Raw genomic sequence first — 13,306 nt, 5'->3', positions numbered from 1 at the left:
GCCCATTTTTCCAGGTCATGCAGATCCCTCTGCAAGCCTTGATGGCCCTCCTCGCTGTCAACTACACTTCCAATCTTGGTGTCATTCACAAATTAGCTGATCCAGTTACCTACATTATCATCCATTGATATCGATGACAAACGACAATGGACCCAGCACCGATCTCTGTGGCACACCACTAGTCACAGACCTCCAATCAGGGAGGCACCCATCTATTCCCACTCTCGAGCTCCTCCCACAAAGGATCCAATTTACTACCTTATCTAGAATGCCCAGTGACTGAGCCTTCTTGACCAACCTCCAATGTGGGACCTTGTCAAATGCCCTGCGGAAGTTCATGTAGACAACATCCACTGCCTTGCCTTCATCAACTTTCCTGGTAACTTCCTTGGAAAACTCAATAAATTTGATTAGACACAAAGCCATGCTGACTATCCGTAATCAATCCATGTCTATCCAAATACGTATATATCCAGTCCCTTAGGATATTTTTAAATAACTTTCCCAACTGATGTTAGATTCACTGTCCTATAATTTTTTGGTTTATATTTAGAGCCTTTCTTAAATAGTGGAGCAACATTGGCTATCCTCCTATCCTGTGGTACCTCTCCTGTTGCTAAAGATAATTTAAATATCTCTGCTGGGCCCTGGCAATTTCTGCAACTGCTTCCTGTAGGATCCAAGGGATGACCTTGCCAGGTCCTGGGGATTTACCCACCCTAATTGGCCTCAGGATAGCAAACTCCTCCTCTCAGACTGTTGAGTGATCTGTCGAAAGCCCTAATAACATGGTTATACCTATCTTATTTCCAGTTCCAGCCATAGAGCCTCATGAGTCAAGATATCCAGTGTACCCTAACTGAGCTCTGCCGTGACCACGTTAGTCCAATCTCCCCGTGACCACGTTAGTCCAATCTCCCCGTGACCACGTCAGTCCAATCTCCCCATAACCATATTAGTCCAATCTCCCTGTGACCACGTCAGTCCACTCTCCCTGTGACCACGTTAGTGCATCCTCTCCGTGACCACATCATTCCAATCTCCCCGTGACCACATCATTCCAATCTCCCCGTGACCACATCATTCCAATCTCCCCGTGACCACGTCAGTCCAATTTCCGCGTGACCACGTCAGTCCAAACTCCCTGTGACCACGTCAGTCCAAACTCCCCGTGACCACATCAGTCCAATCTCCCCGTGACCATATTAGTCCAATCTCCCTGTGACCACGTTACTGCATCCTCTCCATGATCACATCAGTCCAATATCCCGGTGACCACGTCAGTCCAATATCCCCGTGACCACATCAGTCCAATCTCCCCGTGACCACGTCAGTCCAATCTCCCGGTGACCATGTTAGTCCAATCTCCCCATGACCATGTTAGTCCAATCTCCTCGTGACCACGTTAGTGCATCCTCTCCGTGACCACGTTAGTGCATCCTCTCCGTGACCATGTTAGTGCATCCTCTCCGTGACTACGTTAGTCCAATCTCCCTTTGACCACGTCAGTCCAATCTCTCTGTGACCACGTCAGTCCAATCTCCTCGTGACCACGTCAGTCCAATCTCCCTGTGACCAAGTTAGTCCAATCTCCCTGTGAACACGTCAGTCCAATCTCCCTGTGACCACGTCAGTCCAATCTCCCTGTGACTACGTTAGTGCATCCTCTCCGTGACCACGTTAGTCCAATGTCCCCGTGACCACGTCAGTCCAATCTCCCTGTGACCACGTCAGTCCAACCTCCCCGTGACCACGTCAGTCCAATCTCCCCCTGACCACGCCAGTCCAATTTCCCTGTGACCACGTTAGTGCATCCTCTCCGTGACCATGTGAGTACAGTCTCCCCGTGACCATGTCAGTGCATCCTCTCTGTTACCACGTCAGTCCAATCTCCCCGTGACCACGTCAGTCCAATCTCCCTGTGACCACGTCAATCCAACCTCCCCGTGACCACGTCAGTCCAGTCTACCCGTGACCATGTCAGTCCAATCTCCCTGTGACCACGTCAGTCCAATCTCCCTGTGACCACGTTAGTCCAATCTCCCCGTGACCACATTAGTCCAATCTCCCTGTGACCACGTCAGTCCAATCTCCCTGTGACCACGTCAGTCCAATCTCCCCATAACCATATTAGTCCAATCTCCCTGTGACCACGTTAGTCCAATCTCACCGTGACCACGTCAGTCCACTCTCCCTGTGACCACGTTAGTGCATCCTCTCCGTGACCACATCATTCCAATCTCCCCGTGACCACATCAGTCCAATTTCCGCGTGACCACGTCAGTCCAATCTCCCATTGACCACGTCAGTCCAATCTCCCCGTGACCACGTTAGTCCAATCTCCCGGTGACCACGTCAGTCCAATATCCCCGTGACCACGTCAGTCCAATCTCCCGGTGACCATGTTAGTCCAATCTCCCCGTGACCTCGTTAGTCCAATCTCCCCATGACCACGTTAGTCCAATCTCCCCGTGACCTCGTTAGTCCAATCTCCTCGTGACCACGTTAGTGCATCCTCTCCGTGACCACGTTAGTGCATCCTCTCCGTGACTACGTTAGTCCAATCTCCCTTTGACCACGTCAGTCCAATCTCCCTGTGACCTCGTCAGTCCAATCTCCCCGTGACCACGTCAGTCCAATCTCCTTGTGACCACATCAGTCCAATCTCCCCGTGACCACGTCAGTCCAATCTCCCCGTGACCACGTCAGTCCAACCTCCCGGTGACCATGTCAGTCCAATCTCCGCCTGACCATGTCAGTCCAATCTCCCCATGACCACGTTAGTCGAATCTCCCTGTGACCACGTTAGTCCAATCTCCCCGTGACCACGTTAGTCGAATCTCCCCGTGACCACGTCAGTCCAATATCCCTGTGACCACGTTAGTGCATCCTGTCCGTGACCACGTTAGTCCAATCTCCCCATGACCACATTAGTGCATCCTCTCCGTGACCAAGTTAGTCCAATCTCCCTGTGACCAAGTTAGTCCAATCTCCCTGTGACCACGTCAGTCCATTCTCCCTGTGACCACGTCAGTCCAATCTCCCTGTGACTACGTTAGTGCATCCTCTCCGTGACCACGTTAGTCCAATGTCCCCGTGACCACGTCAGTCCAATCTCCCTGTGACCACGTCAGTCCAACCTCCCCGTGACCACGTCAGTCCAATCTCCCCCTGACCACGCCAGTCCAATTTCCCTGTGACCACGTTAGTGCATCCTCTCCGTGACCATGTCAGTGCATCCTCTCTGTTACCACGTCAGTCCAATCTCCCCGTGACCACGTCAGTCCAATCTCCCTGTGACCACGTCAATCCAACCTCCCCGTGACCACGTCAGTCCAGTCTACCCGTGACCATGTTAGTCCAATCTCTCCGTGACCACGTCAGTCCAATCTCCCTGTGACCACGTTAGTCCAATCTCCCCATGACCACATTAGTCCAATCTCCCTGTGACCACGTCAGTCCAATCTCCCTGTGACCACGTCAGTCCAATCTCCCCATAACCATATTAGTCCAATCTCCCTGTGACCACGTTAGTCCAATCTCACCGTGACCACGTCAGTCCACTCTCCCTGTGACCACGTTAGTGCATCCTCTCCGTGACCACATCATTCCAATCTCCCCGTGACCACATCAGTCCAATTTCCGCGTGACCACGTCAGTCCAATCTCCCTGTGACCACGTCAGTCCAATCTCCCTGTGACCACGTTAGTCCAATCTCCCGGTGACCACGTCAGTCCAATATCCCCGTGACCACGTCAGTCCAATATCCCCGTGACCACGTCAGTCCAATCTCCCGGTGACCATGTTAGTCCAATCTCCCCGTGACCTCGTTAGTCCAATCTCCCCATGACCACGTTAGTCCAATCTCCCCGTGACCTCGTTAGTCCAATCTCCTCGTGACCACGTTAGTGCATCCTCTCCGTGACCACGTTAGTGCATCCTCTCCGTGACTACGTTAGTCCAATCTCCCTTTGACCACGTCAGTCCAATCTCCCTGTGACCTCGTCAGTCCAATCTCCCCGTGACCACGTCAGTCCAATCTCCTTGTGACCACATCAGTCCAATCTCCCCGTGACCACGTCAGTCCAATCTCCCCGTGACCACGTCAGTCCAACCTCCCGGTGACCATGTCAGTCCAATCTCCGCCTGACCATGTCAGTCCAATCTCCCCATGACCACGTTAGTCGAATCTCCCTGTGACCACGTTAGTCGAATCTCCCTGTGACCACGTTAGTCCAATCTCCCCGTGACCACGTTAGTCGAATCTCCCCGTGACCACGTCAGTCCAATCTCCCTGTGACCTCGTCAGTCCAATCTCCCCGTGACCACGTCAGTCCAATCTCCTTGTGACCACATCAGTCCAATCTCCCCGTGACCACGTCAGTCCAATCTCCCCGTGACTACGTCAGTCCAATCTCCTCGTGACCACGTCTGTCCAAACTCCCTGTGACCACGTTAGTCCAATCTCCCCCTGACCATGTTAGTCCAATCTCCCCGTGACCACGTCAGTCCAATCTCCCCGTGACCACGTCAGTCCAATCTCCCTGTGACCACGTCAGTCCAATCTCCCGGTGACCACGTCAGTCCAATCTCCTCGTGACCACATCAGTCCAATCTCCCCGTGACCACGTCAGTCCAATCTCCCCGTGACCACGTCAGTCCAATCTCCCGGTGACCATGTTAGTCCAATCTCCCTGTGACCTTGTTAGTCCAATCTCCCCATGACCACGTTAGTCCAATCTCCCCGTGACCACATCAGTCCAATTTCCGCGTGACCACATTAGTCCAATCTCCCCGTGACCATGTCACTCCAATCTCCGTGTGACCACGTCAGTCCAATCTCCATGTGACCACGTCAGTCCAATCTCCCCGTGACCATATTAGTCCAATCTCCCCGTGACCACGTCAGTCCAATCTCCCCGTGACCACGTCAGTCCAATCTCCCGGTGACCATGTTAGTCCAATCTCCCCGTGACCTCGTTAGTCCAATCTCCTCGTGACCACGTTAGTGCATCCTCTCTGTGACCACGTTAGTGCATCCTCTCCGTGACTACTTTTGTCCAATCTCCCTTTGACCACGTCAGTCCAATCTCCCTGTGACTACGTTAGTGCATCCTCTCCGTGACCACGTTAGTCCAATGTCCCCGTGACCACGTCAGTCCAATCTCCCTTTGACCACGTCAGTCCAACCTCCCCGTGACCACGTCAGTCCAATCTCCCCCTGACCATGTCAGTCCAATTTCCCTGTGACCACGTTAGTGCATCCTCTCCGTGACCACGTGAGTACAATCTCCCCGTGACCATGTCAGTGCATCCTCTCTGTTACCACGTCAGTCCAATCTCCCCGTGACCACGTCAGTCCAATCTCCCTGTGACCACGTCAATCCAACCTCCCCGTGACCACGTCAGTCCAGTCTACCCGTGACCATGTTAGTCCAATCTCTCCGTGACCACGTCAGTCCAATCTCCCTGTGACCACGTTAGTCCAATCTCCCCGTGACCACATTAGTCCAATCTCCCTGTGACCACGTCAGTCCAATCTCCCTGTGACCACGTCAGTCCAATCTCCCCATAACCATATTAGTCCAATCTCCCTGTGACCACGTTAGTCCAATCTCACCGTGACCACGTCAGTCCACTCTCCCTGTGACCACGTTAGTGCATCCTCTCCGTGACCACATCATTCCAATCTCCCCGTGACCACATCAGTCCAATTTCCGCGTGACCACGTCAGTCCAATCTCCCTGTGACCACGTTAGTCCAATCTCCTCGTGACCACGTTAGTCCAATCTCCCCGTGACCACGTTAGTCCAATCTCCCCGTGACCACGTCAATCCAATCTCCCCGTGACTACGTCAGTCCAATCTCCTCGTGACCACGTCTGTCCAAACTCCCTGTGACCACGTTAGTCCAATCTCCCCCTGACCATGTTAGTCCAATCTCCCCGTGACCACGTCAGTCCAATCTCCCCGTGACCACGTCAGTCCAATCTCCCTGTGACCACGTCAGTCCAATCTCCCGGTGACCACGTCAGTCCAATCTCCCCGTGACCACATCAGTCCAATCTCCCCGTGACCACGTCAGTCCAATCTCCCCGTGACCACGTCAGTCCAATCTCCCCGTGACCACGTTAGTCCAATCTCCCTGTGACCTTGTTAGTCCAATCTCCCCATGACCACGTTAGTCCAATCTCCCCGTGACCACATCAGTCCAATTTCCGCGTGACCACATTAGTCCAATCTCCCCGTGACCATGTCACTCCAATCTCCGTGTGACCACGTCAGTCCAATCTCCGTGTGACCACGTCAGTCCAATCTCCCCGTGACCATATTAGTCCAATCTCCCCGTGACCACGTCAGTCCAATCTCCCCGTGACCACGTCAGTCCAATCTCCCGGTGACCATGTTAGTCCAATCTCCCCGTGACCTCGTTAGTCCAATCTCCTCGTGACCACGTTAGTGCATCCTCTCTGTGACCACGTTAGTGCATCCTCTCCGTGACTACTTTTGTCCAATCTCCCTTTGACCACGTCAGTCCAATCTCCCTGTGACTACGTTAGTGCATCCTCTCCGTGACCACGTTAGTCCAATGTCCCCGTGACCACGTCAGTCCAATCTCCCTGTGACCACGTCAGTCCAACCTCCCCGTGACCACGTCAGTCCAATCTCCCCCTGACCATGTCAGTCCAATTTCCCTGTGACCACGTTAGTGCATCCTCTCCGTGACCACGTGAGTACAATCTCCCCGTGACCATGTCAGTGCATCCTCTCTGTTACCACGTCAGTCCAATCTCCCCGTGACCACGTCAGTCCAATCTCCCCGTGACCACGTCAGTCCAATCTCCCTGTGACCACGTCAATCCAACCTCCCCGTGACCACGTCAGTCCAGTCTACCCGTGACCATGTTAGTCCAATCTCTCCGTGACCACGTCAGTCCAATCTCCCTGTGACCACGTTAGTCCAATCTCCCCGTGACCACGTCAGTCCAATCTCCCTGTGACCACGTCAGTCCAATCTCCCTGTGACCACGTCAGTCCAATCTCCCCATAACCATATTAGTCCAATCTCCCTGTGACCACGTTAGTCCAATCTCACCGTGACCACGTCAGTCCACTCTCCCTGTGACCACGTTAGTGCATCCTCTCCGTGACCACATCATTCCAATCTCCCCGTGACCACATCAGTCCAATTTCCGCGTGACCACGTCAGTCCAATCTCCCTGTGACCACGTTAGTCCAATCTCCTCGTGACCTCGTTAGTCCAATCTCCCCGTGACCACGTTAGTCCAATCTCTCCGTGACCACGTCAGTTCAATCTCCCCGTGACCACGTCAGTTCAGTCTCCCCGTGACCATGTTAGTGCATTCTCTCCATGACCATGTTAGTTGAATCTCCCCTTAACCACGTTAGTGCATCCTCTCCGTGACCACGTTAGTACATTGTCTCCGTGACCACGTTAGTACATTGTCTCCGTGACCACGTTAGTACATTCTCTCCGTGACCACGTTAGTACATTGTCCCTGTCACCACATTAGTACATTGTCCCCATGACCACGTTAGTACATTCTCCCCGTGACCACGTTAGTCCAATCTCCTCGTGACCACGTTAGTCCAATCTCCTCGTGACCACGTTAGTGCATCCTCTCCGTGACCACTTTAGTCCAATCTCCCTTTGACCACGTCAGTCCAATCTCCCTGTGACCACGTCAGTCCAATCTCCCCGTGACCACGTCAATCCAATCTCCCCGTGACCACGTCAGTCCAATCTCCCTGTGACCACGTCAGTCCAATCTCCCTGTGACCACGTCAGTCCAATCTCCCTGTGACCACATCAGTCCAATCTCCCCGTGACCACGTCAGTTCCATCTCCCCGTGACCACGTCAGTTCCATCTCCCCGTGACCACATTAGTGCATCCTCTCCATGACCACGTTAGTCCAATCTCTCCGTGACCACGTCAGTCCAATCTCCCCGTGACCAAGTCAGTCCAATCTCCGCGTGACCACGTTAGTACATTCTCTCCGTGACCACGTTAGTACATTGTCTCCGTGTCCACGTTAGTACATTGTCCCCGTCACCACGTTAGTATATTCTCTCCGTGACCACGTTAGTACATTCTCTCCATGTCCACGTTAGTACATTGTCTCCGTGTCCACGTTAGTACATTGTCCCCGTCAGCACGTTAGTACATTGTCCCCGTCACCACGTTAGCACATTCTCCCTTTGATCATGTGTTCCTTCCAGATGCTCTGCTATCCACCCACATCCCGAAGACATGCAGGTGGGGTTTGTGAGGTTCGTGCCTGAAGCATGTCACTTCTTGCGAGCTGCCCAGCACAATCCTTGCTGATTTGGTTTGACAGAAGTGATACATTTCACTAAATGTTTCTATGATATATGTGACGAATGACTGATTTTTCAAAGAGTCTGTCAGACTAGTTGAGTATTGTGAGCAGTTTTTATCTATGGAGAGAATCCAGAAGAGGTTCACCAGAATGAACCCAGGGATGATAGGGTTAATGTTTTCCTCTGGGTCTGTATTCACTGGAGTACAGATCCAGAGGCTATCAGTGAACTGCAGAATGCACACCCTGATGATGCCGGAGATTTTAACCACGCATACCTCAAGTCAGTGCTCCCCAAATTCCATCAGTTTGTGGACTTTGCAACGAGAGGGGCAAATACGTTGGACCTTCTTTACTCAGAGTTACTTGTTATACACAGATGGACCAAACGGGCTTTATTAAAGGCCGTTACTCTTTCTCTAATGTTCGGAGATTGATGAACATTATTTATTCACCATTATCTAAGCAACCTCAATGTGTTATCTCTCTTGATGCAGAAAAGGCATTTGATAGAGTTGAGTGGTCATATTTGTTTAAAGTATTAGAAAAATTTGGTTTAGGTAATAATTTTAATAGATGGATTCAAATGATTTATAAGAACCCTATTGCCACAGTCATTACTAATAATTACGTCTTTCTTTTCACTTTCTCGTGGTACTAGACAGCAATGTGCATTAAGCTCTTTATTATTTAATCTTGTATCAAATCCTTTAGCTATAACATTACGTGAGGCTAAAAACATTCATGGTATTTCTGTAAATGGAACCATACGTAAGATTTCTCTTTATGCAGATGAGCTTTTCATTTTTATTTCAAATCTTGAGAAATCAATTCCTAATCTTTTGGAAACACTTAAAGATTTTGGAAAATTTTCAGGATATAAACTTAATTTGAATAAAAGTGAATTGTTTCCATTAAATGCTGCTGTTAGTACATATAATGATAGTCCTTTTAGAATTGTTAATACATTTAGATATTTAGGTATTATAATTACTAAAAAATATAAAGGTCTTTATAAAGCTAATATAGTTCCTTTAGTAGACTCCATGAAACTACTATTTTCTAGATGGAATCCACTTACTCTTTCTTTAATAGGTTGTATCCATGCTGTGAAAATGATTATTTTACCTAGATTTTTATATATTTTCCAAAACATATCTATCTTTTTAACTAAAATTTTTTTGATCAAATTGACTCTCTTATTCCTTTATTTGGAACAATAAGAGACCAAGAATTAACAAGTACCATTTACAAAAACCCAAAAAGGATGGTGGACTAGCACTTCCTAATTTAAGACTTTTATTGGGCCGTGAATTATGGGCTGACAATTATGCTTTTGGTTATACTGGCTCAATAAGGCCAAAAACCACTATGGATTGATTTAGAATTAAAAGCTGTTAAACAATTTCATTTAACTTCAATATTAAGAGCTCCATCACCTTTACAGCTCTCTAAAATTCCAAATTTAAATTTTTACCTGGTTATTAAACAATCTTTAAGGATTTGGATTCAGTTTCGTAATTTTTAAAATTTTAAACAATTTAAGTTGTCTAGTTTTTTATATCGAAACTTTTCATTTAAACCTTCAATAACCGACCCCATTTTTCTCCGATGGAGAAATAAAGGGATCCGTTTTTTTACAGGCAACATACACTAGTGGAACACAGCAGGCCAGGCAGCATCTATAGGGAGAAGCGCTGTCGACGTTTCGGGCCGAGATCCTTCGTCAGGACTTACTGAAAGGAAAGATATTAAGAGATTTGAAAGTAGGAGGGGGAGGGGAAAATGCGAAATGATAGGAGAAGACCGGAGGGAGCGGGGTGAAGCTGAGAGCCAGAAAGGTGATTGGCAAAAGGGATACAGAGCTGGAGAAGGGAAAGGATCATGGGATGGGAGGCCTAGGGAGAAAGAAAGGGGGAGGGGAGCACCAGAGGGAGATGGCGAACAGGCAGATGGGCAGAAAGAGAAAGAAAAAAAAGGAGGGGGGGGAAAGCAAAAAAAAAACTAAATATATCAGGGATGTGGTAAGAAGGGGAGGAGGGGCATTAACAGAAGTTAGAGAAGTCAATGTTTTTGCCATCAGGTTGGAGGCTACCCAGCCAGTATATAAGGTGTTGTTTCTCAAACCTGAGTGTGGCTTCATCTTGACAGTAGAGGAGGCCACGGATAGACATATCAGAATGGAAATGGGACGTGGAATTAAAATGTGTGGCCACTGGGAGATCCTGCTTTCTCTGGCGGACAGAGTGTAGGCGTTCAGTGAAATGGTCTCCCAGTCTGTGTCAGGTCTCACCAATATATAGAAGGCCACACACACCGGGAGCACCGGACGCAGTATACCACACCAGCCAACTCACAGGTGAAGTGTCGCCTCACCTGGAAAAAAGGGTTAATGTATTCCTCTTAACCCTTTCATCCCTGGGTTCATTCTGGGGCCCTGAATGGTGGTGAGGGAGGAAGTGTAAGGGCAGGTGTAGCACTTGTTCCGCTTGCAAGGATAAGTTCCAGGAGGGAGATCGGTGGGAAGGGATGGGGGAAATGAATGGACAAGGGAGTCGCATAGGAAACGTAGGATTACAAATACCTGGAGATACGAATGGACAATAAACTGGACTGGTCAAAGAACACTGAGGCTGTCTACAAGAAGGGTCAGAGCCGTCTCTATTTCCTGAAGAGACTGAGGTCCTTTAACATCTGCCGGATGATGCTGAGGATGTTCTACGAGTCTGTGGTGGCCAGTGCTATCATGTTTGCTGTTGTGTGACTCAGTGTGACATGCGAAGAGGATGTTAGGAGAATACAGGGAGACTTGGATAGGCTGGGTGAGTGGGCAGATACTTGGCAGATGTCATTCAATGTGAATAAATGTGAAGTTATCCACTTTGGAAGCAGGAACAAGAGGGCAGAGTATTGTCTGAACGGTGTAGAGTTAGGTAAGGGAGAAATGCAAAGAGACCTAGGAGTCCTAGTTCATCAGTCAATGAAGGTGAATGAGCAAGTGCAACAGGCAGTGAAGAGGGCAAATGGAATGTTGCCTTTATTACAAGGGGAATTGAGTACAAGAGCAAGGATGTCCTTTTGCATTTGTACAGGGCCCTGGTGAGACCACACCTGGAATATTGTGTACAGTTTTGGTCTCCAGGTTTAAGGAAGGACATTCTGGCAATTGAGGAAGTGCAGCGTAGATTCACTAGGTTGATTCCTGGGATGGCAGGGCTGTCTTACGCAGAGAGATTGGGGAGATTGGGCTTGTACACACTGGAACTGAGGAGATTGAGAGGGGATCTGATTGAAACGTTTAAGATAATTAAAGGATTTGATAGGATTGAGGCAGGAAATATGTTCCAGATGTTGGGAGAGTCCAGTACCAGAGGGCATGGATTGAGAATAAGAGGTCAGTTATTTAAAACAGAGTTGAGGAAGAACTTCTTCTCCCAGAGAGTTGTGGAGGTGTGGAATGCACTGCCTCAGAAGATGGTGGAGGCCAATTCTCTGGATGCTTTCAAGAAGGAGCTAGATAGATATCTGATGGATAGGGGAATCAAGGGATATGGGACAAGGCAGTGACTGGGTATTGATAGTGAATGATCAGCCATGATCTCAGAATGGCGGTGCAGACTCGAGGGGCCGAATGGTCTACTTCTGCACCTATTGTCTATTGTCTATTGTGTGCTGGGGCAGCAGGCTGAGGGTAGCAGACACCAACAGAATCAACAAACTCATTTGTAAGGCTAGTGATGTTGTGGGGGTGGAACTGGACTCTCTGATGGTGGTGTCTGAAAAGAGGATGCTGTCCAAGTTGCATGCCATCTTGGGCAATGTCTCCCATCCACTCCATAATGTACTGGTTAGGCACAGGAGTACATTCAGCCGGAGACTCATTCCACCGAGATACAACGCTGAGCGTCATAGGAAGTCATTCCTGCCTGTGACCATCAAACTTTACAACACCTCCCTTGGAGTGTCAGACACCCTGAGCCAATAGGCTGGTCCTGGACTTATTTCCACTTGGAATAATTTACTTATTATTATTTAATTATTTATGGTTTTATATTGCTATATTTCTACCTATTCTTGGTTGGTGCTGTAATGAAACCCAATTTCTCTCGAGATCAATAAAGTATGTCTGTCTGTCTGTTATTCTGGCATCTTCCCTTCCAGTCCTGATAAATGTTCTCGGCCTGAAACATCAACTGTTTTTTCCCCTCCATAGATGCCGCCTGACCTGATTCTTCTAGCACTTTGTGTGTGTTACTCTGCATTTCCAGCATCTGCAGAATCGCTTATGTTCTTGATTTAATCCTTATAAAGACTGTGTCTCAACCTGTTTCTCCAGGGATACTGGCATCGGATGAAACAGGCTCCTTGGGCTCTCAGGAACTACTCAAGATGGAGGGAATGAGTCTGCTGTCACGCATCATGTAAGTCAACATTGACTAGCCACCGCCTGCCTCTAGACATGCTCTTTTGAAACGTAGAAACATAGAAAGCCTACAGCACAATACAGGCCCTTTGGCCCACAAAGTTGTGTCAACATGTCCCTACCTTAGAAATTACTAGGTTTACCAATAGCCCTCTATTTTACTAAGCTCCATGTACCTATCTAAAAGTCTCTTAAAAGACTCTATTGTATCCACCTCCACCACCGTTGCTGGCAGCCCATTCCACGCACTCACTACTCTCTGAGTGAAAAACTTGCCCCTGACACCTCCTCTGTAACTGCTCCCCAGCACCTTAAATCTGTGTCCTCTTGTGGCAACCATTTCAACCCTGGGAAAAAGCCTCTGACTATCCACATGATCAATGCCTCTCATCATCTTATACACCTCTATCAGGTCACCTCTCACCCTCCGTCGCTCCAAGGAGAAAAGGCCGAGTTCACTCAACCTATTCTCAAAATGAACTACTTCACATTTATCTGGGTTGAACTCCATCTGCCACTTCTCAGCCCAGTTTTGCATCC

At 49.0% G+C, this 13,306-nt stretch overlaps 1 protein-coding gene across 1 annotated transcript in view; it reads left to right on the top strand.

Annotated features, from left to right (window-relative positions):
• The window catches only part of LOC132381205 (voltage-dependent L-type calcium channel subunit alpha-1S-like), a 381,429-nt gene that overhangs the window by 87,563 nt on the left and 280,560 nt on the right, over nt 1-13,306 (top strand). Inside the window, exon 9 of the mRNA XM_059950504.1 lies at nt 12,680-12,764. Within this exon, the coding sequence (XP_059806487.1) occupies nt 12,680-12,764 (85 nt within the window). The remainder of the gene's footprint in view (nt 1-12,679; nt 12,765-13,306) is intronic.

This window comes from Hypanus sabinus, chromosome 25, assembly GCF_030144855.1.
Source record: "Hypanus sabinus isolate sHypSab1 chromosome 25, sHypSab1.hap1, whole genome shotgun sequence".
In the NCBI taxonomy this organism is placed as follows: Eukaryota; Metazoa; Chordata; class Chondrichthyes; order Myliobatiformes; family Dasyatidae; genus Hypanus; species Hypanus sabinus.
The sequence above is the reverse complement of the archived record's forward strand: the minus strand, read 5'-3'. Positions and strand labels throughout refer to the sequence as shown.